Raw genomic sequence first — 25,442 nt, forward strand, 5'->3', positions numbered from 1 at the left:
CCAGCCTCCACTTTGACAGCTACATTCCCATTCTGGGGGCATCCAAGCTAAGATTCTGCCTTCGATGGTCCTCAAACCTGAAAATCCATTTGCACTTCATGTGAATAACAAACAGTGCTCGATCTACATGAGCAATGAAGTGCCACTCTCTAATCTATACTAAATGCCTCTTCAATACTGATGTAGTAAATATAAATAATATTATGAAGACTGCACTACTGAAAATAAAAGCAATGTGAAAATCCAGTGTCTGTGTTTATTTCTACCCTCTTCAAGACTACAAAGAGATCATATACAATTCTAAGAGCTCTGTCAAAGGCTCTTTATTGGAAAATAGAGAATTAACCACTTTGAAATGATTGTCAAGAGTAGCAAAGTTGACATTAGAAATTGCACTGTACTTAAAACTCATAAGCTGTTACTTCCAAATGTCACTAGTCAGGTTAAGAACTGCCATCGCAAACCTTAGAGTGAAATATCGTACCCTGAGTCACTATGCACAAAAGAACTACTCTTAAGAACAGGCACTCCCTTCAGCAGAGAAGCGGGTGAGGGAAGAGGAACATTTCTACAGGAACATTGGAGTAATGAGCTGGTGCATATTACTGAAACAGCCACTCTCATTTCAAGGTGTGTATGAAAGAATTAAGCAGATGTCCTGCTAAAAGATTTAACATCCAGTTTGAGGACAAAATCAGAATAGACTAATTAGACTGTCCCAATATCAAGTATTGGGAATGCTAGCTGATCATTTAATTTCTATTGTTTACTGTCAAACACTAAATACTATCAGTGTAGTACACTTACAAACGTATTACCTAAGGAAACTAAACTATCACACTGGCAGTATCATGTTTGAAGCTAGCACAGAAAACAGACTTGTTGCGATGAGCCTGGTCTAAACTATAGGGTTAGGTCAATGTAAGCTGCCTTGCATCAACTTCGTTGTGGAAGTGTCTTCACTTAAATTTGGCTCCTCCTGATGTAAGTGCCTCTCTACGCCAATTTCGTAACACCACCTCCCAAGCAGCGTAGAATCACAGTTGATATAATTAGGTTGACGAAGTGTTAGTACAGACACTGCGTTGCTTACATTGACTGTTACTGGCTTTTGGGAGCCATCACACAATGCCCCACACTCACAATACAATTGATACAAGTACTTCTGGTAAGAAGGAGCACTGTCAACACAAGGAGCCAAGTGTGCACACACACAAGCAACTTTGTAATTGCGGTGGCCGTATGCCAACATAAAAGTTAGCTTGATATAACTTTGTAGCGAAGATGCGGCCTTAGTGGTGAAAAGAGTTTTTAACAGCAAAGTACCATGTAAATTGGCTATTACTGTACCTTCATGACATCTTTATAGGAGTGAATGACCTCAATTTCCTCTTTTTCATCTTCATCTTCTTCCACGCCTTCATCCAGAGCCTCATAGCCTTCATCTTTATTTCCATCTACCGCCACGGTATTGGTCATGTGATCTATAAGCTGCTCCAAGGGAGGACTTAGTTCTCGCTCTTCATTCTCCTTCAAGCCATAGTCCAGCGCTTTATAAATAATAATCCCCAGTGATTCAATAATCTATAAGAAAGAAAGCAACATTATTATTAGCATCATAGAATCATAGACTTTAAGATCAGAAGGGACCACTTTGATCATCTAGTCTGACCTCCTGCACAACGCAGGCCACAGAATCTCACCCACCCACCCACTCCTGTAACAAACCCCTAACCTATGTCTGAGCTACTGAAGTCCTCAAATCGTGGTTTAAAGAGTTCAAGGTGCAGAGAATCCTCCAGCAAGTGACTCGTGCCCCACGCTGCAGAGGAAGGTGAAACCCCCGCAAGGCCCCTGCCAATCTGCCCTGGAGGGAAATTCCTTCCCGATCCCAAATACGGAAGTCAGCTAAACCCTGAGCATGTGGGCAAGACTCACCACCCAGACACCCAGGAAAGAATTATCTATAGTAACTCAGATCCCACCCCGTCGGGCATATCACAGTCCACTGGGCATATCTACCGCTAATAGTCAAAGATCAATTGCCAAAATTAGGCTATACCATCCCCTCCATAAACTTATCAAGCTTAGTTTTGAAGCCAGATATGTTTTTTGCCCCACTGCTCCCCTTGGAAGGCTGTTCCAGAACTTCACTCCTCTGATGGTTAGAAACCTTCATCTAATTTCAAGTCTAAACTTCCTGATGGCCAGTTTATATCACTTCAATGAACTAGTAGGCAAGTGTAAAAACACAAACATCCTTGAGCAACAAGTGATAAATTGTCCACCCTACAACTGCTGATTTAAGATTGATATTATAAGATCATTCAAATTAAAGAGGGCAGTGACCCTCCACACTGCATCACTGCCCTGCAAGTCAACATATAGGACCCAATAGCAAAATGTGTCATGCTACATTTTTTATATTAAAATTTGACAGGCAAAAACAAAATAATGTAAAAACAAAGCTGGACCATTTTCAATTTTTATTCCTAAAAGTGTTTCAGCTCAAAATATTTTTTTAGATTCCTATAAAAATGTTTGGTATATGTATACACACTTATCCTCCTTTTGTTTAAGAAAAAAAAGGGTGGGGGGACTTAAGAAAAGATGCCTAACTCCTTCCACAAGTGGTAGTGACTTGGACCACCTCATTGCCTCCAGGGATGACTGGCCATAGCTGTGAGGATCGATTTGACTCAGAACCTGACTGAGCTCTGATCAAACCACTGAGATCCACTTACTTGGTGACGAGACAGAGATCCCATATGGGAAAATCTAGTTGTTCTTAGTAGTAATTGTAATTTAGTAGCCCCTTGGGACCTCAACTGAGATCAGGGCCCTATTGTTTCACAGTGCCTAACATTATAGAACAAGAGACGGTCCCTGATCTTTTCAATCTTTCCTAGTAATAAGAAATTGGCCTGAATGCTCCAAAATGCCAAGTATACCTTTTCTTTCTTTACATTAACGATTATTAATACCAGAGGCATTGCAGTACCTAGCACTCTGAAGACCTTAAGGGGAAAAAAGTCATGATCTTTTAAATCTGATGGCTACTGTGGTATTATTTAAATGGTCAGGCAGCAGTGCAGAAGTAGAACAGCCCTGGAACAGAAGTTAGTAATGGAACTATTTCCAAAAGCAGATATTTTTCAAATATTTCCAACCTGATAAGAAAGTTTCAGTCCCCCAGTCTGGCATTCCACACAATTCTAGCTAAAAAAAAATCCTTTAAAAAAAAAAAAAAGGAGAAATTCTCACATCTTAAACTTTTTTTAAGGTTTAATTTGAGCAACCTACTTATTTTACTACAGTAAAACATTTCAAAGAGGACTTACTGTAATGGATTATAATTTAGTAGGGGAATTCAAACAGTTTAATCATAATCACATCCAGACAGAAAATGTAATGCACCAGCAATGGACCAGCAGTTTTATGCTTCATTTCTCTAGTGAGACATGGGAATGCATTAGTAGTAGAGAGCACTAATAATCAAATTGTTAGACCACTTCAGGTGCAGAACTTAGTGGCAATTTGTACCGTGATTAGGTAAGTAATCCTTCCTGAAATGCAGAACTTTGCTATTTGTTTTTTCCAACAAACCAAAAACATTCCTCAACATAAAATGCATTAATAAACTGTTCATATTTCACAGTGCACAATTAAAACACCAGCACATTAAGGGCAAGAAAAAGGCAGATTTATCCACCTTTTATAATATTTATTATATTTTCCAATATTTTAACAATTATATGGAATAATACTGATTTTCCTACATTCTTCCATAGCAGCTTTAAAAAAGATACCTGGTACTCTCATGAACATGTCTGGTTTGGCTTAGAAAACTACAAAGCAAAGCTGTGCATCCCTATTTTGGAATAACTGTGAATGAGATATTCAAAGAAAGATCTTTGGGAAACTTTCATAATGAACATATAAGGACTGAAAATGTGAAACAACTGTTATAAAGCAAAGTACATTTTTTAAGTATGGCTCCTTCCACAAAGGTCCTCCGTATATCCTCAACACGTAGTGCAGGGGTGGCCAAACTTACTGGCCCTCTGAGCCACATTCTTCAGAAGTTCAAGAGCAGGGGCACACCTGCCAGGAGCCGGGGCTTCAGCCTGCTCCTGCTGAAGCCCCAAGCCCTGGCAGGTGTGCTTCGCAGTGCTGAAGCCCAAAAAAAACCCCTCCCTGCTGGGCAGAAGCCCCGACCACACAACCCTGCTGCAAGGCAGAGGTCCTGAGCTTCTCTGCCCCACCCCCAATCTGGTAGGTGAAGAACGGGAGGGTGTGGGGGGCTCCACGAGCCGCATTTTAATGGTAAAAGAGCCACAGTTTGGCCACCCCTGATGTAATGCTTTAATATCTGAAAGGCAAGAATCTAAGAAGAGTTAAACCACATTTGGAAGCACCCACCAGGCATACTTTAAAATCTATAACATTCAGCAAATTCAGTTACATCATTAGCAGAACCTCCATGAACATTTTATACTGTCTTAAGTACTTGCTGGACAGCACAGAAATGCTTTTGATAGAATAGTTTAGTCTTGTTCAACAGGTGGAATCAAGTAGTTTAACAACTGCTTAAATATTTCTTAAATATCTGATATGAGTGCACAGTATAAATTTTGTCTAGCTTCATAAAAACAAAAGTCTAAGAAATTTTATCTGTTCAATCCTTTTTTCCTGGTGTTAAATTTGATGTAAAAAAAAAAAAAGTATTTTTTGTGACAAGGCTTCAGGTCCAGGACCCAATGAGCACTTTTCTTGGAAAAGACAGCAAAACAGGCTTAAAAGGGGAAGTTCTCTCTCTCTTTGATTAGGAACAGGGATTAAGGCCTTCACAAGTACTACAGCTAAAACTCAATGACAGCTGTTGCTTTCTTTGATGTACCAACACTGTGCCTGTTCCAGCCCAGTAATATGGCTTCTGCATTATGTGCTAAGCATAGACTTCATAATATGTGCAAAGATGGCCTGACACAAAAGTCTGAACAGAAACTATTCAGAACTACTTCCCTGCCTTTCAAATCCTTTATTTTGTCATACTTAGCAACATATCTATTCTGTCTCAGTATCTCCATTTCAGCTTGTTATGACACAGCAATGAACATTTTAACTGAGAAACTTTGCTGCTGCTGAAAACATGTAATAGAAATATGTAACACTTTAACCAATGCTAATTTACCATGGAAGTTATAAAAACACATAAGTGCCTGCCATAGGAATACCAAACAAAACCTTTCCGATTTTTGTACATTCACAAAATAGCCAGTAATGAGACTTAAAACAACTGGGAGAATATAATTCCTGATGCAAGCAAGCAAGATCTGAGCAAAGTGGGTCAGTACCGGTGTCCTTGAGATATATGTATAGAATGAAAAGCCTACTTTTACCTACATCAATGGAAATAATCTGATTTTTGTTATATGTACAAGCTGGATTTAAGAATATGGTTTTATAGTGTTTATCTAATATCAATGTGTTCTATTTGTGTGTGTCTCTCTCTCACACACAAACACACCTGCACACACACAAAATCTCTCCACTTGCCTTCCCTAATGATCTAATATTTAAGCACAGTACGGAGTACAAGTTCAGCCTTTGGGAACAGCTTCTTTCCTGGTCTGAAGCCATGACTTTCAAAGGAACTTAATGTGAAGGTATAAAGCATTATAACGTAAGCAGCCTAATTTATTTTTTTTAAGTTACTCAGCCACTGGTTGATGTGCAGAGAGCAAATCTTCTGCTAAAGTTTTGAAGCCTCGAGAACTAAGAAGTTCTCAAACTCTAGGTACAGGACACAGAAAATTATGTGAGTTAGGCAAACATGTCATTGTTTACTGTAAAAGAAAAGGAGTACTAGTGGCACCTTAGAAACTAAGCATAAGCTGTAGCTCACGAAAGTACTCCTTTTCTTTTTGCGAATACAGACTAACACAGCTGCTACTCTGGAACATTGTTTACTGTTGCACTGGCAATTGTTTCAATGCAATGTAATCATTTCAGTACTATTAATTTACAGCTGCTTGGTTTAAAGTAAAACCTCCATATGCTAAGGCATTGTGAGTTTTTCAGTCTACGAGCAAAGCTCTTTAAGACCTTATAGATATATAGTCATTATATACAGATCTGAGCTTTCATATATATACTGGTTTAGGATGCATCTAAAAGGTTTAACTGAAATGAATATGAACTTAAACAGCTACAGTTCTTTCTTTTAGGAAATACATCAGTATTTTTTTTTCAACTTGTTTACTTTTCAGACTTACCAGAACTGGTTTGCAAACAGGCAGAGTCTCCATGCCATTCCCCTATACTCATCACATGCAAAATGGGGTAATGTCTGTAAACTCACCATCTTTCTGAGGTTTGCTTTTATTTTTAAATAAAGCAATAAAGCCCAAAAGGGAGGGCTCTGCTTACAAACATAAAAGGACTTTCTCCAGCAGAGTTCCTGCCCTTCCTTGTAGTTCTCTTTCACTCAGAGAGCCGCTCAGACTTTTGTATCCCTGAGTTGGAACTAGAGCGGCTCAACTGTTCTCGCTGCCAAGGTAGGTCAACAGAATAGCTTTGAACCTCTCCACTTCGACCTAAAGACTCACAATCCAGTTACAATAATATTTGCATTTCTATTGCACCATTCATCACAAATTTTAACAGCATTTTACAATTAAGCCCAATGATAAACAAAAATAATACAAATTTAATTGAGCATAAGCTTTCGTGAGCTACAGCTCACTTCATCAGATGCATTCAGTTTTTCCACTGAATGCATCCGATGAAGTGAGCTGTTGCTCACAAAAGCTTATGCTCCAATATATTTGTTAGTCTCTAAGGTGCCACAAGTAGTCCTTTTCTTTTTGTGAATACTGACTAACACGGCTGCTACTCTGAAACCAAAAATAACACAGAATACTTAACACTTATTTCACTTATGGATCTCAAATAACTCTGTTCTGACACAATACTGCTCAGCTGCCACAACTGGAGACACTTTTAAACATATACTATAAACATATAAACATATACTATAAACATATACTTTAAACATATAAAGATATTTTACAGTTGAAAGTTTAAAATTCAACTGAAAACAGCACAAACTTGCTTAAGAACTTATAGAAGACCAACAGTCTGTCTGTCTCTGTTTAGATCAGCAATAGAGTTATTTTTTCTATTTATAACATAGTAATATATCTGCTTCTGCAATATCTAATTTTGTATATGAAATTAGATTACATTTGTTAGACAGTGTGAACAAACAGTTTTATTATATGGTAATCTGAAGAGCTACCGAAATACAGAGTTTGGTTACTCACCCCAATGTCCTTCATAATTCTAAGCAGAAATATCTACATTCTAATATAAGCCATATTTGAAGCACCTTATATATACTAATACATTTATCAGCACAACACTCCCATGGAAGTAGGGTAGTAGTATCCCCATTTTACAGACAGGGACACACTGCTGAAATGGATGCTGTAACCAGCTGCTAAAATGAAAATTTTCAACTACTTGCAGCTGGGCAACTAAGATTTGGAAAACTTATGGTTAATCAAATGAATTACTCATTATGAAACTACCCGGACATGTGGATGAAATATTATTTAAACTTATTTAACTTTTGGGCGTTATGGTTCACCATAAAAATAGCTGAGATTCTAGTCTCTGCAATATATTGCACCTTGCTACTAAAAATAACTTCCGTGTTAAGGGAAAAATTTGTATGTGCTGTGTCTAACAGAAAGTAAAAGGTGAAAAAGATTAAATGCACACACCCTTCCTTTCCTGTAAGATTCTCTTATGTAATAGAAATGGTATCTTGATCTAAAGTATACATACCCTAATCTATGAAAATGTCTTTGTAATATCCAGAGTAGTTATCTTTCAAAATAATCTTATGGAGCATACCATGATTCATTCGTATTGTGCTTGTGCAATGCGTACATATCTTTACACATATATACACCTTTATATTATTATCCAGGTATAACGTGTACAGATTCAGTACAATAGCTCTCTATCAGATTTAAGTGTGTGATAAGGGGGTCCTTAACCAATCATTTTCAAAGCAAATTAAATATATAAAACCTAAATCTTTTCTACATCTTTTGACTTATTTGCTTCTACAAGACAGAACTACACTGTAATTTACTTATAAATACATTCATGCTCATAAGTAATGTAGCCTTCTCCAACCTTTATCCCAGGTGCTAACAACAAACATATTATGTTCTTCTGTTGCCTACATTTTAGCTACAGAGATTGTCCGGGTGAACACTGTCATTTATTAGTGCAAATGACAGCAGAATTTGGCCGATGATCTCAATCTTAATGCATAATTTCCTTGGTCTATAAAAATATTAGATTGGAACACAAACTATCATTTTCCTTATTTTTTTCATACATTATAACCTCGGAGATTTAGATCATAATTATTGTTATTTACTTACCATCCCAAGGATATTTCTCCCAAATGACCGTTCATCCCTAAAGAATAACAAACTTAGTTTCCCTGACTTAATTGGGCAAACTCCAGTAAGGCCTGAAGTTCCTGTAAACGAATCTTTCCTATTGCAGACTGTCCACAAAGACAGAATTTGCTCAGAAGTTTTCAAATACTGTTATTGCTACATACAGAGACACATATATTACGTTTTTTAAAACCATCAAGGGCCTTGACCCTGATCCCACTTAAGTCAAAGGGCTTGTCTCCACTTACAGGGGGATTGACGCGCGGCGATCGATCCACTGAGTGAAGACCCGCTAAATGGACCGCCAATTGCTCTCCTGTCGACTCCAGTCTCCATTGGAACAAGAAGCATAAAGTAAGTCAATGGGAGAGTTTCTCCCATTGACCCAGAGCAGTATAGACACCGCAAGAAGTCAACCTAAGATACGTAGACTCCATCTACATTACTCACGTAGCTGGAGTTGCGTAACTTAGGTCGACTTAGCCCCATAGTGTAGACCTGCCCACTGGTAGATATGCCAACAATTTTAGAAATTCTGGTGGTGGGACACATTGTATTTGTTGCAATACGTAGATACAATGGGGAGAGTGAAGAATGTTGTGTTTCTACAGGCTTCTCTCGTCTTAATATTGTTTTACCTTTCTATACATGTAAATCTTACAGTCTAACGTTTATTTTAGAGAGATTCTATTATCATAAAATCTTTGCTTAAATTCTACAGAATGTTTTGCTACTGATTTTAGCTTTCAAATATAAAATGATCTTTTAAACTAAGTGGATTAAGGAGTTACAGAGGATGCTAAAACCAGTGGAAGTGATGGATCAGAACATCACAGATGTTTTCTGTATAGTTTTGTCCGATATCTTAGAGTAACTGCGGGGGTCAAGCCATGCCACAAAGTGCTGTCCTCATTCTGGTTTTATGTGCAACACTATGTAAAAGACATTCTGAGACTCGTCAGAGATTTACTTCACAAATTAGAGATAATCTAGAGCAGCTCCAATCCACTATTCATCTATGTACAAATGACTAAAACCAAGTTTAAGTTTACCACAGCAGAATCATCTAACCTGCAGCTACTCTGGCAAAGAAATTGCTCTCCTTCTGGACACACTGCTGTCCTTCAATGTTCCTGAGTCTACCATGCTCAGATAGAAAAATCTATGTTTGATCCTGCCACAGAGAAATATAGTTAAGCTTTCTATTTAGAAAGCATTGAGGTATATGCCATAAACTATCCAATAGAGAAAGTAAAGTATTTCTGGCTACTAACCATATAACCAGCCAAAAAAATTCAAGGGTGTACCTTCTGTTGCAATCACTATTCACTTACAAGAGGGACAAAGTACACTTTCATCACTTTAACATTGTAAATTAAGGTCCTGTCTAGACTAGCAAAGTGTACCAGCTTAAATCAATTTAAAATGGATCTAGTTAAATAGGTGCAAAGTTCTCAACTTAAACTAGGGTGACCATATTTCCCTATGCTGAATACAGGACACCTGGTAAAATTACTCATATTCAAGTGAGTTCAACGGCAATCAGTCAGAACTATGCAATACAAACATTCAAATTAACATCAAGTTGACTGAGCCCCCATTAAAAAGAAATATTGTGTAGTTGGATTCTTTATATTTACCTTCTTATCTTTAAGGCTTTACAGTTCACACAGGGAGAAGTGACACACACACCCCTACCCCCACACACAGAGAGAGGTGACACACCCACCCACCATACCCTTCTCTCCCACAGGGGTTGGAGGAGGGGTGACCAACCAACCCGACCCTCCCTGCCAGGTGCTCTCCACCCTCCGTGCCTGGCTGGGCTCCCGGGATGGACCAGCTTACCTTGTCTACTTAGTTGCAGTTTCATCAGACTCTTCACTACCCTGAAGCATTTACTTGAATGATCCCTTCTGGCATTGATAGTCAAGGATAAATAAAACTATTCTGCATCAGCCATACTTCTATGAGAGACATACAATCCACATACAAAAACAGGCGTGTTTGTGTGTTTCCAGGCCTCACAGGTCTAGAGATGTTATTGGCTTCTTGGTCTAGCTGTAATTTTTTGATGCTGGACTAGAATCAAATCTAACAAGCCCTGGCTCACAGACAGCAAAAAGACCAGCAAGGAAGCAAATAATTTACAGCAAGGGGTCAGGAAATTGAGAGCATGCACCAAAGGTCAGATCTGATGGTAAAATGAAACTAAAATATAACTTAGCAGCTCTTTTACAAAATCTGGATAAATCCACAGAATTCATCAGTTTCCAAAGTTGGGTCAGACACTTTAGTGCTGATATAATGATGGAGGGATCTTCTTATGTTGAAACAAACCCAATAAATGTGGTCTGATCTCTGAAACATTCACCCCAGATCCAAAGGTAAAGTGAAGTTTATAGGCAGCCCTGTGGGAGCTATTCAACTCTTTGGATTCTCTGGATTTTACCCATTGTCCAGTTCTTTCAAACCAACATACATATGCAGGTAGTCTATAATTGTGATGCAACCTCACACAATCTCAGAAGAGTCAAAGGATATTTGCCAACTCTTCTTCTAGAATTAATTTTTTCTTAGAAATCCCAGTTAAAAGCTATTTATGCATTAAACATAATCTCCAGGACAAGTATAAAATACCTTGTATATATAGTTCCAGAGCCAGCCAGTTCCCAAAGTCATACTGATCTACAGAAGATATCGCTAACAGAATAGTGATATCCTTGGATTCAGAATCACCACACACTTTGTTCTTTGCAGTGTCATTGTAGCTGAGTTGGTCCCAGGATACTAGATAGACAAAGTGGGGGAGGTAATATATTTTATTGGATCGACTTCTGGTGGTGAAAGAGATGAGCTTTAGAGCTGTACGGAGCTCTTCTTCACGTCTGGGAAAGGTACACCAAAAAAGGTACATTTGTCAGCCAAAGGTGTCTAAGGGCTTGGCTACACTTACATTTTATAGCACTCTAACTTGCTGGCTCAGGGGTGTAAGCTTTGACTCCCACCAAACACCCATTGGCCTAGTTGGAAGGTACCCTGGTCAGGGAGCCAGTAGACTATGGATTCTGGTCTTAATGGAGCCAGTGGCTCTGTTAGATGCATAGACAGTCCTTGTTTTAATTTAATGGCACGGCACCCTCTGCTCCCGCCCTCCCCACAAGGGCCACAGGGACATGGTGCCGGCTGCTTCCAGGAGTGGCGCAGGGCCAGGACAGGCAGGGAGCCTGCCTTAGCCCCGCGACACCACTGGGGTGGCAACTCCACGGGCCGGATCCAAAGCCCTGAAGGGACATAGTTTGTCCACCCCCTGTCCTAATCAAAATCCTCTTCAAACAGGCGTGATGTCAACCAGTTGCCTGAGGTGCGGTTCTGGTCCCTGGTTTTCCTGTACTCAGTCTTTTGCTGCTTAATCTGCTCCCTGCACTGGTCACCAATCTGGTAAATTTGCAACGCTGTCAGCTCTTTTGCTATTTGCTGGTGTGCATGGTCATTCCTGGTACTCTTACTAAAGTCCACTGTTTTGCTGACCTGGCACCAGAGATTTATCAAAATTTGGCTGTGCTCCCATGACTGTGATGCACCAGGCTTTGCAAAAGACTTGTTCTGTTCAGTCTTCACTGCAAACGCAAAATGGTCTCTGATGGTGTGTTTGCAGCTTGGTGTTCAGAAGACAATGGAAGGATTAACACTGAGTCACAGAGGTACTGCACTACACCAAGGGGAGCTGCTTCCCCTTTCTGGAGTTGACTGGAAATTCTTGGGATAGAGAGGACAAATGAAGTTGACCCATGGGATTGTGGGATACTTTTGGTAGAATCCTAGGACCCGAGTGAGGAGGGGCTGTGGCTGCACTGCAAAGCAATAGGGCTTGAGCTCAGGGTCAAGCTCAGGGTCAAACCCTCCAACCCGCAGGATCCTAGGACCCCAAGTCCAAGCCCGAGTCTGAGATATTTATGTATAGATGGAAGGGGGGTTTGGCCTCAAGCCTGAGTCTAAGTCCGGGCTTATGCTGCAGCGTAGACATACCGAGTTCCTTTTCCAGACCTGAAGAGCTCTGTGTAGCTCAAAAGCTTGTCTCTTTCACCAACAGACGTTGGTCCAACAGAAGATATTACCTCACCTACCTGGTCTCTCTAATACACATTTTGTGTCATTGCTTTATGTCAATATTCTATCCCTAAACTGTACAGAAGTGATTGTCTAATCAATACACCTCAGAAATCCCACACTATTTTGAGAAAATTATATTTGCATTTTATAACCAAATATGAAACATTCAGTAGCAGGTTTTCAAAAAAAGAGTTCAACTCCTTTAGCTAGTTAATCAAGTGGCCAGAATTTCTTGTGTACTCAGCACCCCATCACTCGAGTAGAGTGGAAAAATCCGGTTACAGGCAGTCCTCAGACTTACCACACAATTGGTTCCTTACAACTGCGTTGTAAGTCAGAAGGTCGTTACTCGGAACTGCCATTGCAGGACCAAGCATCGTAAACTATAATCGGAACTCGAATCAGGGTGTCAATGTAGAAGTGTCGTAAGTGCTGTTCATCGTAACTCGAACGTCAAAGTCGAGGACTGCTTGTACTTCATTTAGGTGCCTAAATAGCAGCAGAGCTCTTTTTAATATCAACCTGAAATGCTGGTCTCTCCCATTAAATCTGTATAGCATAGGGTAAAAGCACACAAAAGACCAGACTTCACAGGGGAAGACCAGATTTCACAGGGGAAGACCAGATTTCACGGTCCGTGATGAGTTTTTCATGGCCGTGAATTTGATAGGGCCCTACATATAACTAATAATTAATGATTTTAGATTCACAACCTCAAAATGTAGGGCCAAATGCTCTGGTCCATAAAGTCTACTTTGCACCACTGAAGCAGCACAAAGTGGATATCAAACCGGCCAGAAATGTATTCTTATGAAAGTGGGCTGCAAAGTTACAATCTTGATGCAAATACAATTTGTTCCCCCATCCGTCCCCAACTAAGCTACTCAGAAATATGGTAGCAGAGTGCATTTACCTTTCTTCTGTCCATAAGGCTCTGTCTATACAAGGCTTTGAACTGAGTTTAATTAATCACGTTTATATTCACTTTAAAACACAGCTCCAGCTAAAGCAGTTTGTAAATGTGGTTTGGCTAGTGTTTAAAAGGCATATTCTAGACTAGATTTGTATATGAGTAAATTCAAGGGAAAATAAATTTTCCTAGACTTGGAAACAATAAGTAGTTACCCCCACCAAGTGTAGATTACTACTCACAAAAGCCATGACATCAGGAACAGGTTTCCCACAATTGCAGATACTTCAATGGTTGCTGTGTGTAGGGTGACCAGATGTCCCGATTTTATAGGGACAGTCCCAATTTTTGGGTCTTTTTGTTATATAGGCTCCTATTACCCCCCACCCCATCCCGATTTTTCACACTTGCTGTCTGGTCACCCTAGCTGTGAGCATGGGAACACCGCACAAATTTACACTAGCCAAGGTGTTTGTACACATTGAACAATTACAAGTAAGTGACAATAGTTTAACTAAAATTTTCTACAGAAAACAAGACGTTAGTATTTTTATTCAATGTGTGGTATTTGCTCAAACCTCACAGTCCAATCACCCTACTACACTTAATTTTTCTGGCCCTCACGTTTTCGACTGCATTGAAGTCTCACCTCATCTTACTCCACAATATTACTAACTTACAATGACATTTCAAACTTTTCCTACTTTCTGGATACTGTGCCCTTGTTCAAAGTTTTGAAAACCACAGTTTGTAGTGACATATTTAATGTCGAACTGAGTTGGTCATTCTCAACCTTTCCCCAAAGATAACATAGGCCACTGATGCTAACTATAAGAAAGAAACTTTATTGTACATCAGATCCATTTGGTTTATCAAACCATCTTACTTTAATTAATTTGGAGAGTGGATAATGTGCCATTCATTACAGTAACTAAGTCTATGTTGCTACTTACTTAGTTGCATTTAATGTACTACATTCAAGAACTGGCTACAAGTAGCCATACAGTCTTTATTGCTTCTCTACACATTTGGCCAATTTTGGAAGAAATTAATAGAAGTAGCAAATTAAAAGCAGAAGCCAAATTAACGGTGCAGTACTGAAGTTAACCTCACATAATCTTTAATATAGTTTTTGTATTTACTGTGCTTGTAAGCTGCATTGTAGTGAATTTACTGCTATAGAATGTGAAGTGACATTTCCACCTTTTATCACTGGGGTCATCAAACTCTTAACAGTTATTTAGAAAGAATTACAATCACATATTTCCCCCAGCAATTATCTGTTGCCTATCCCCAACATTCAAGCCATCTGTCACTGTATTTCCAATATCCTTGAAAAAGATGGGCATCTTGAAGTGAGCAAAGCAGCCACCATGTAAGCAGAAAGGGAGTCAGATGCAGAGGTGAAAATAAGTCGGTACGCCCCAGTACAGAGTACAGTACAGCCCGGCTTCCCCAGGGGGCAATTTAAAGGGCCTGGGGCTCCCAGCAGTGGCTGGAGCCCCAGGCCCTTTAAATTGCCTCCAGAGTCCCCGCTGCTGGAGCCCTGGGGTAGCAGCTGCGGGGCTCTGGCTGGGGCCGAGGAGGGTCAGAGCCAGCCCCAGCCTACCCTTAAGGTAAGTGCCCCACCCAGGGGAGCCGCAGGCCCTTTAAATAGCCCCCAGAGCCCTGGGGTAGCGGAGGCTCCAGGGGCTATTAAAAGGGCCGGGGCTCCAGCTGCCTCTGCCGCCCCGGTCCTTTAAATAGCCCCTAGAGCCCCGCCGCTACTCCAGGGCTCCGGCGGCTAATTAAAGGACCGGGGCAGTAGAAGCAGGGGAGCCTTGGGCCCTTTAAATAGACCCAGAGCCCCAGGCTGCTGCTGTTACCCCGGTGGGGGAGAAGGAGAAGCGGGGAGAGGGCACTTACCTTAAGGGTAGGCTGGGGCTGGCTCTGACCCTCCTCAGCCCCGTCCCTTCCGCCCTACGCCCAGCCCTTTCTGGGGGCGAGAGCTGGCCCCACGGTACCGGTAAGTCACTCAACTTACTTTCACCCCTGATCAGATGCCTCTGTATCTAACAGTGGAGTCCAACAGATGCACGATCTCCTCTCCAGATGGAGTTGGGAGCACAACAACATACTTCATTGTTACTGAAGTTGGGTAGCAGACTAGAATGGAATGGAAGAATATTGGGACAAGTGGTTTGGCAAGATTCCATCTCCATTAGCTCAGCAAGCCCTTGCGATCAGAACGGGGCTGTGCGGACTAATGATTAATGATAGAACAAGGGATTTGGGGAGTGGGAGACAGGGATCTTGGACTTTTCCCCCCGGATTAAATTACTGATTGCATCTCAAGCAAATCAACCTAGATGGAAAAGTGGGTGATAGCAGAGTCTCAATGAAAGTCAGATACATGTGCACTAAGTTTTCCAAAAGTTGTCCCTGCCTCCCAACAAAGCAAAATAATGGTGTTTAGATCCCTAAAGCAACTCATGAAAAGAGGAATGTGCAAACAAATATTAACAAGAAATGCAATGCTTTATTTTTATTAAACGATAAAAATATTCCCTCAACAAAAAGCTCTTTAGGGTAGGTATAGGATATTCTGTCTCTTCTAGAGTGCTCACTCACATGTCAGTTCTCAATAAATATAACATTTTCTCTTAAATTTCATTTATAGATTCATAGATACTAAGGTCAGAAGGGACCATTATGATCATCTAGTCTGACCTCCTGCACAACGCAGGCCACAGAATTTCACCCACCCACTCCTGCGAAAAACCTCTCACCTATGTCTGAGCTATTGAAGTCCTCAAATCGTGGTTTAAAGACTTCAAGGAGCAGAGAATCCTCCAGCAACTGACCCGTGCCCCATGCTACAGAGGAAGGTGAAAACCCTCCAGGGCCTCTTCCAATCAGCCCTGGAGGAAAATTCCTTCCCAACCCCAAATATGGCGATCAGCTAAACCCTTTTTAAATATACTCCTTTTCTTTTTGCGAATACAGACTAACACGGCTGCTACTCTGAAACCTGTCATCTTGATAAAGCAGCATTTGTCCAACATCACTTTGACTAGTCTGCAGACTGTTCCTACACTAAAAGGAACCAATAAGGGTTCCAGTGAGGACCTGGCTTACAAAGCAGTATTGATATACAAACCTGGTTTTCAAGTAGCCAATTGTAGTTGATGCACAATGCCCAGATTATTAGATAAACTCTCAGGTGCTCAACACCTATTCTTCTGGACTTTGGGCTGTCAAGGTCAGACAGCCTAGGCTGGTTGTAACTTGAATTCTGCAACTATTCCGATAAGTGCAGTTAACTGGAAAAGAGAAAGGCTTACTATCCCTTGAGTATCCTATTCCAACAGAGGGAAAAGGAAAAAAAGAGGAAAGTCTGCTTTAGTACCGAGCTCTTCGATTTTTTTTTCCCATACACATTGAGCTCTAGTTAGCCCTTGTTAGCTGCTTAATTTCAATTACACATATCAAAGATATCCCTCCTGAAGTGCTTTCAAATTAAATCAAGTGGAGAACAGGAGGTTTTCCAAAAATTTAGAGAAGGGTAGGAAAAACCTTGCGTTTCTTGCATGTCCTATTTGATTAATTATCACTGTTAATTAGATAACAAAAAGCAACATACACAAAGTGATCTTTCTGCAGAAAGCAAAGCACTAAGGGGGTGAAGAAAGTCAGTCAATCATGCAGAATATAAGGGGAAGGGAGAAGGAACTGTTTCAATATTAACATCTGATCAGCCTAGTACAGTGCACATTAGACAAATGCTAAATAGTGTGACAGAATATGGGAAAGGAGCATGTTCAAAAGAGAGAGACAGGAAAACAAAAAATACTAGGAATTGGCCCACATAAGCAATATACTTCCTTCTTATCTAACAAGTCTGTAATAGTGTATGTATTACACACACAAGAACTAAGTTAGAAGAATGCTAACTTTGCAAAGTCAAGCACTCAAAAGTTAGCAAATGCCAGAATTAAGATTAGTATGCATAATCACATACTATTTCTTGCCATGTAATTAAAGACTGCAGAGGCAACTAAAAGAGTTTTTGAGGGAGTTTAGAGAGGGAGCGTGAGAGGCTTTCCTTGCAGGTCCAGCTCTCCGTGTGATTTCAAGATGGCCAGCAATGGAACAGTGTTGGTAACCTCCAACAGATGTGCCATAATTTCTTTCTTGCCTAAAAGCAGAAATGTGCAAGGAAATTGCACTGTGTGTGAAGTGCAAGTTGGTGACTATGCTGGAGTAAAGATTCTTGATTGGAGGGACAAAAAGAGAGGCTATGAAGAATCAGGGAAGCTGAAGATTTCCTGGACATCCAGATTTGGGAAACACCAGTATCTCAGGTTTAATGAAGAAGGAGCTGGCCACCAAGGAGTTGGAAAGAAAGGAAGTCACACAGGGGCAGTTTGTAACCACAAGAGGCAAGAGGTCACAACGGCATTCTACATAGCTGGAGAAAGATGAAGATGGGCAGTCTGTGGTGGTGAACAGAGAGAAGAGGACTAAGAGGAATTCCACATAACTAGAAGTTTTCAGTCAACACCAGGTGCTCAGTGTGGAAACTGTACAAGATATCTCTCAAGATCCAACCGGTCCAAGAAAATAGAGAGATATACAGGACACACCAGTGGATGGAAGCTCAGACCAACCTGTAAGAAAAATCAAGCTTGTCCACAAAGATCTCCAACAGTCCAAGGAAGACAGATGATCCTTGCTGGGATTTAATATTCAAAGAATTGAAAGAATATTCTGCAAGCGACAGTGGACAAAACAGGAGAGTGTGCTGTCTTTCTGGAGCCAAGACATCAGATGTCACTCTAAGATTGCACAGGCTTCTGAAGTCAATGGGCAAAGATCCACTGACAATGGTTCATTTTGGCACTAATGACTCTGCATTGAGGGATATCTCACAGGTAATAGATGACTTCAGTGAATTCAGAAGTGTGCTGAAGAATAAGAAGAATGTTCAAGATCCTTCCTGTCCCACAAGTGAAGGAAGATAGAAAGCACAAGATTCTGGAAGTGAACTGTTGGCTAGGTAAGTGGTGTAAGGGTTTTGGTGAACACTGGTCCACCTTCCATGGGGAGATGGGAATGTGTAGTATGGATAGCCTCCAACTCAGCAGAAGGGGAACCAATTTCCTTAGGAACATGCTAGCTACAGTAGTCAGGGAGTATTAAATTAATAACAAAAGGGGAGGGTAAAAAAAGGGAAGATATGACTGCTCATTTAGCACAAAATCTAGATGCTGAGACCAAAATTAATCAAAGAACCAAAGGACACGAAGATAAATTATTTAACTGATTTTTCACTAATGCGTAACAACTAATTGGTAACAAACAGAGAAACAAATTTATAAGCATAAACTCAATGTAGTTGGTATTTCTGGAATCTGGTGGGATGATTTACATGATTGGAATGTAAAAAAAAATCAATGGTTATAACTTGCTTAGGAAGGACAGAGTGAGCAAGAAGGGAGGGGGAGTGACACTCTGTATCTAAAATGTCTACTTCTTTCTGAGTTACTGATAACTCAGAAGAAAATAATCTTGAATTGCTATGGGTCAATGTCCTAACCGATAATGCACAAGGTTGGGATATTAGGTGGAATCTGCTACAGATCACTAAAATACATTAGGGAATAGGATGACTGGCTCATTACACATCTATGATGTGTAGGGGGAAAAATGCATAATCATGAGGGACTTCAATTTGAGTGATCTCATGGTGCCAGTACTAAAACACTTTTGGAAATTCGTTGTTGTCAAGATGATAATTTCCTAACTCAAAAAATATAGCATTAAACACAGGGAAAATCTATATTGAACCTCCATCTTGACAAATAAAGAGGAACTAACCACAGAACTAAAACTTAATGGAAGCTTAGGTACTGAGCGATCATGATTTGATCACATTTATAATGTGCAAACAGAATAAAGTCCAGACCAATATTACGTATACTTGGTGCTTTAAAGGGCCCAATTTTACAAAGCTGAAAATAATTATGAACCAAATCAGCCAAGAGAAAGAATTTAATCAGAAAAATGTGAATGTTAATTGGGAATAATTTAAGAACACTTTACTAGAGGTCCAAAAACCCACGAGGAAGAAGGCTGTGTTGGTTTAAAAAAACAAACAAACAAACAATAAAAAAACCACCCTGACTTAGAGGGAAAGTGAAGTAGCTATATTGAAGTGAAGTAGCCCACGGACCCCATTGGCCGAACCCACAGACCCCATTGGCCTGGGACGGCAAATCGCGGCCAGTGGGAGCTGTGATGGGCCGAACCTGTGGACGTGGCAGGTAAACAAACCAGCCCGGCCTGCCAGGGGCTTTCCCTGAACAAGCGGCACCTCTAGTTTGGGAACCACTGAAATAGATAAAGGAATCAAAAGAACGCAAGTAGAAATTTATGGCCAGCAGAGTTTAGGACAATAAAGAGGGAGTTTTTAAAAGAATACAAAAAGAATCCTAACAATAATATTGGTCTAGATGAAATGCTAGATGAAAATGGTAGAATTATCAATAGTTATGCAGAAAATGCAGAAACGTTCAATAAATATTTCAGTTCTATATTTGGGAAAAAACACATAATGTAGTCATATCATATGATAACACTTTCTATTTCACTAGTATCTTAAGAGAGCAATACACAGCAGCTACTAAAGTTAGACATTTTTAAATCAGCAGGTCCAAATAATTTGCATCCAAGAGTTTAAAACGAGCTAGCTGAGCAACTCTCTTGACCATTAATGTTGATTTTTCAATAGGACTTGGACACTAGGGAAGAAAGCTGACATTATACGAATATTTAAAAAGGGTAAGCCAGGTGATCCGGAAATTACAGACCTGTCAGTCTATTGATCCTGAGCAAGACAATGGAGCAGCTGATAAGAGACTTGATTAATAAAGAATTAAAGTAATTAATGCCGATCAACATGGGTTTATAAAAAACAGATCCTGTCAAACTAATCTATCTTTTTTTTAGTACTAGTTTGATTGATAATGATAATTGTGTTGATATAAGACTTTTGTAAGGCATCTGACTTGGTACCATATGACATTTTGATTAAAAAACTAGACCAATATAAAATTAACATGGCACACTTTCAATGGAATAAAAACTTGACAACTGATAGATCTCAAAAGATAACTTTAAATAGGGAATTGTCATTGAGTAGGTGGTGTTTCCAGGAGAGTCCCCACAGGGATCAGTTCTTGGCCCTGTGCTTTTTGACATTTTTATCAGTGACCTAGAAGAAAGCTAAAGTCATCACTGATAAAGTTGGTAAAAAACACAATAATTGGGAACTAGTAAATAATGAGGACGACAGGTCACTGATACAAAGAGATCTGGATCGCTTGGAAAGCTGAGCACAAGCAAACCATATGCATTTTTAAATGGCTAAATGTAAACAAAGAATGTAGGCCAGACTTGAAGGATGGGGGACTCTATCCTGGGAAACAGAGACTGAAAATGATTTGGGGGTTGGGGTGAATTATAAATTGAACATGAGCTCCTGATGCGACACTGTGGCAAAAGGTTTTTGTTTTGTTTTTTAACCTCTCTCTCAAGCATGGAGAGTGGGTAACTAGCCAGTTATCTGGGACTCTCTCTACCTCAATCGTTTTCCTGCCATTGCTGCAGACTCCGGCACTATTCTTTCCCTGTGGCACATAACACTCTAGTCTCCTGTGAGCTGTAATACTCTATTCTAATGTCAGTTGTTGGGGTTAGTGTGCCGGTGCTGAGCTGTGTTAGTGGCCTGTGGTATACAGGAGGTCAGACTAGATTATCTGGTGTTCAGTCCCTTCTGGTCTTAAACTCTGCGACTTCCTGTATTGATCCCTACAGCAGTTGGGAGCAGCAACTGCAGGGAAAAGTCCTGCTCAGGCTCTGCTGTCCTGGGCAGGAGCATGAAGCTGTGGAGTCGGCGCTCAGGGTGCAGGTAGGGGGACAGAAGAGCATGCGGAGATCCCCTTCTCCCTCCCATCTCGTCAGGGGCCACAGCAACGTGCCAGCCACTTCTGGGAGCAGCGCAGAGCCAGGACAGACAGAGAGACTGCCTTAGCCCCGCTGCGTCGCCGGACTTTTAGTGGCCTAAAATCTCCCTGTTTGGCTTCAGTAGCCTTCAGGAGATAGAGTCCAATTCCAGGAGACTCCTGGCAAAACTGGGAGAGTTGGCAAGCCTATGTCTGTGTAATATACACACACTCTTTCAGAAGAAGGAACCACTTCCCATTGCCACTTTGAAGGTAACATAAGAACAGCCATACAAGGTCAGACCAAAGGTCCATCTAGCCCAGTATCCTGTCTTCTGACGGTGGCCAGTGCCAGGTGCCCCAGAGGAAATGAACAGAACAGATAATCATCAAGCAGGGCGGATTTGATTTATTTAAATCATGATTTAAATCACTAGTCAGGAAGTCTTGATTTAATCATGGTTTTCTGCATAAAAGTGCATTCTTGTTGGTTGATATAACCATAATACATATTCTTCGCAACTCAGAGATAGATGTAGGCTTCATTTTTAGAAGATACACACTATACATTTTTAAACAGTGATTTATTTTGAAAACTTTTCAGATTAGTTTTACAGCTATATCAGAAAACGAATAATTGTTTGGTTATTTCATTTACCAAAGGTAATTGAAGCAGATATTTATGAAGTCATTGGGAGGTGAACAATCTCCAATTCAACAGGTTAATCATTAATATTTGGAGGATTTTCTTGCCATGCTGTATTAGGAGGAGAACATCACCACACAGACATTTAAATTGTTTTATTTAACTAAAACAACAATGTTAAGTACTCTGGATTTTTTTCCCCAACAGCAAACATATAATATTTTAACAAAACAAGCATATGTACCTTGCTTCTCACATTTATCTCCAGACTTCTTCTCCTTGTCCAGATCTATTCCGCCCTCAACAATCTTCTATTCATTGAACTTTTTGAAACTCTGCACTTTTAGAGAGAGGTAAGGGATTGACTCTACATACACAAATTTGCAGAGGGACAGTCGAGTTGAGGTCTGTTATTTCTCACCTCTTATATTAATTTATTTAAAAATATTTTTGCTGTTAATAGGCATGTTACCTCTGGAGACACAAATCCAGAGTTTGAGAAACCCAAAACTAAGCATCTCTGATTGTATCTTCTAGACTGAGCACTGAGTCCCATTGGGTAGATAGAAAGATTAACCTAAATAATCTATACAGAAGCCTGTGGAACCCCATAAGATTGGGTCCCTAATGCATGAACTACTGGAACTCATTTACAAAACTTTTCTTAAACATTACATGAATATATTATCTCATCATGGAATAGGGATTATAAATTCTAATTCTATAGTATGAGACATCTTTGAGCTATAATGTATCTTAACTAAAATAATCTTTAGATAGGTTTTTTTTTTGATAAAATGATTTTTGTGTGAAAAAACCTATTTAAATAAAAAAATTGATTTTTTTTTTTATTTTTTTAAAAAATCATTGATTTTTATCCACCCGGTCATCAAGTGGTCCATCCCCTGTTGCCCATTTCCAGCTTCTGGCAAACAGAGGCTAGGGACACCATCCCTGCCCATCCTGGGGAATAGCCATTGATGGACCTATCCTCCATGAACTTATCTAATTGTTTTTTGAACTGTGTTGTAGTCTTGGCCTTCACAACATCCTCTGGCAAGGAGTTCCACAGATTGCCTATGGGGTGTTGTGTGAAAAAATACTTCCTTTTGTTTGTTTTAAACCTCTGCCTATTAATTTCATTTGGTGTCCCCTAGTTCTTGTGTCATGAGGAGGCGGCAATATGATATTTTCTGTCTTGTCTTATCTATTCCTTTCCTAAGGATTCCCAACATTCTGTTAGCTTTTTTGACTGCTGCTGCACATAGAGTCTTTATGGATAGTTCTCTGAAAACATCCACTCAAAGATCTCTTTCTTGAGTGGTAACAGCTCAAGAGACCCCCTCATTTTGTATGTGTAGTTGGGATGAAGTTTTCCAATGTGCATTTTACTTTGCATTTATCAACACTGAATTTCATCTGCCATTTTGTTGCCCAGTCACCCAGTTTTGTGAAATCTCTTTGTAACTCTTGTAATAAACTAGGCTGCTTATTAATGAAGAGGTGAACCTAGTCTATTTATTCCAGGACTATACTGTTGGGACCCATTTTGACAGCATTGCTGCTTGAGGAATATTCACTGAAAAGACTGGTTTTGCACTGTGGTATGAAGTTTGCAAGACCAGTATTCAGTCTGATTCCTGGTAGCTGCAACTGTCACAAAGAAAAGCTCCTTTGAGTTCAAACCTCTGCTTTAACAGCTGTAGTGTTCCTGTGCAGCAGAGATGCTGTAGAGGAGAGCAGAGAGGCCGTCTGAGATAACTCTGTCTGAGCCCATTTAGGGCTTTGAACGTAAGTACCACGACTTAGAAATGCACCCAAGATTGGACTGGCAGTCAATGTACAGTGCAGAGTAATGGTATTAGGCACTCTTATCAGTAGGCTCCATGTAACTGATTGTCAACACAGCAGGTCATACGTAGTTTGTAGGTACCCTGTTGGGTCATGTCAAGCTATAATCTGATATAGTATTCCAGACTGGCAAAAGAACATGGGTAACTATAGCTAGCTCTGCATCCAGGTTCCTGATCAACTGAAGATATATTTGACCATTGCTGCTGTTTGGTCATCCAACATTAATGAAAAGGAGTACTTGTGGCACCTTAGAGACTAACAAATTTATTTGAACATACGCTTTTGTGAGCTACAGCTGTACTCCTTTTCTCCTTTTGCGGATACAGACTAACATGGCTGCTACTCTGAAACATTAGTGAAGACTCCATTAGGATCCCTCTATAAAGGGTCACATTTTCTGATAGATTTGAACACATTTTGAAATGTATACTATACTTAGAGTGGCACACTTTAACAGTTTGTTCCTGTTCTACGAATATTATTCATTCTAACAATATCCCCCATTTCACTTCCCATGTCAACGGAAATGAGAAGCTATCCACTTGACAAGACCAACAAAAGTTTTGTTTCTGTACCATGCCCTGGCCTGAAACCTGACCAAGAGGGACCCAAGGTATGGATAGCTGACAAATGGCAATGGAGTGGTTTTTTATACTACTAGTCTACTTCACACCGGCACCAAACAACTATCTGACGGTAACTTTCACTGACTACCAGCTTAATTCAAATGAAAACCAGAAACTTAAAAAAAAGAATTTTATGTCTCTCATCTCCTAAACCACCAATCGCTGCTGGTAATTCCTACCACTTTCAATCTGGGTTGGAGTCACTCAGCATCTCTGAAAAAAATCAAACCATTTCTCTTTTGGTGCTTCACTTTTGCCAACCTTCTTTGCAAATTTTCTCTACAGTGACTAAACAAAATATTTTAAAAATTAAAATATTTCATAATTTGAATAAAATATATCTAAGTTAAATCATAATTTTATAATGTTAAAAGTATGTTGTGAAATGAACTGGAAGAGCAGTAGTCATTTAATATTTTTATCTAATTAAATTTGAAAAACTATTTTAGCCAATTCTTATTCAATATACTACTGTCTGTCCGGTGCTTTATTTTTTTTTTAAATGAAGAGTGATAAAGCCTGTAAAAAGGCTGAGCCTTTATAATCCTATTACTCATTTCAAATTAATGAGCAGGGAGTGATTCTATACAGGGAACAAAAGAACAATTATTTCTGGGCATTTAACAGACTTAAAGATTTTAAATTCAGCTCTTAATAAGATCATGCATGGTACCTGTGCACTTACTACATCTCTTCAAAGATGGATCAATAGAGACATAACATTTCAGAGTATGCTACAACTACTGACAGCAGAGGGTAAAAAGGATAGAAAAAGAGGAGCTTTGGCTCTCACATACACTTGTATTGTGGAAACGGTATGCA

General features: G+C 39.8%; 1 protein-coding gene across 1 annotated transcript in view; it reads right to left on the bottom strand.

The window, feature by feature from the left end:
- SPIRE1 (spire type actin nucleation factor 1) overlaps positions 1–25,442 on the bottom strand; it is a 173,642-nt gene that overhangs the window by 106,313 nt on the left and 41,887 nt on the right. The window contains 1 exon segment of the mRNA XM_073331647.1: positions 1,351–1,584. Coding sequence (XP_073187748.1) covers positions 1,351–1,584 — 234 coding nt within the window.

Source organism: Lepidochelys kempii, chromosome 2, assembly GCF_965140265.1.
Source record: "Lepidochelys kempii isolate rLepKem1 chromosome 2, rLepKem1.hap2, whole genome shotgun sequence".
Classification (NCBI taxonomy): Eukaryota; Metazoa; Chordata; order Testudines; family Cheloniidae; genus Lepidochelys; species Lepidochelys kempii.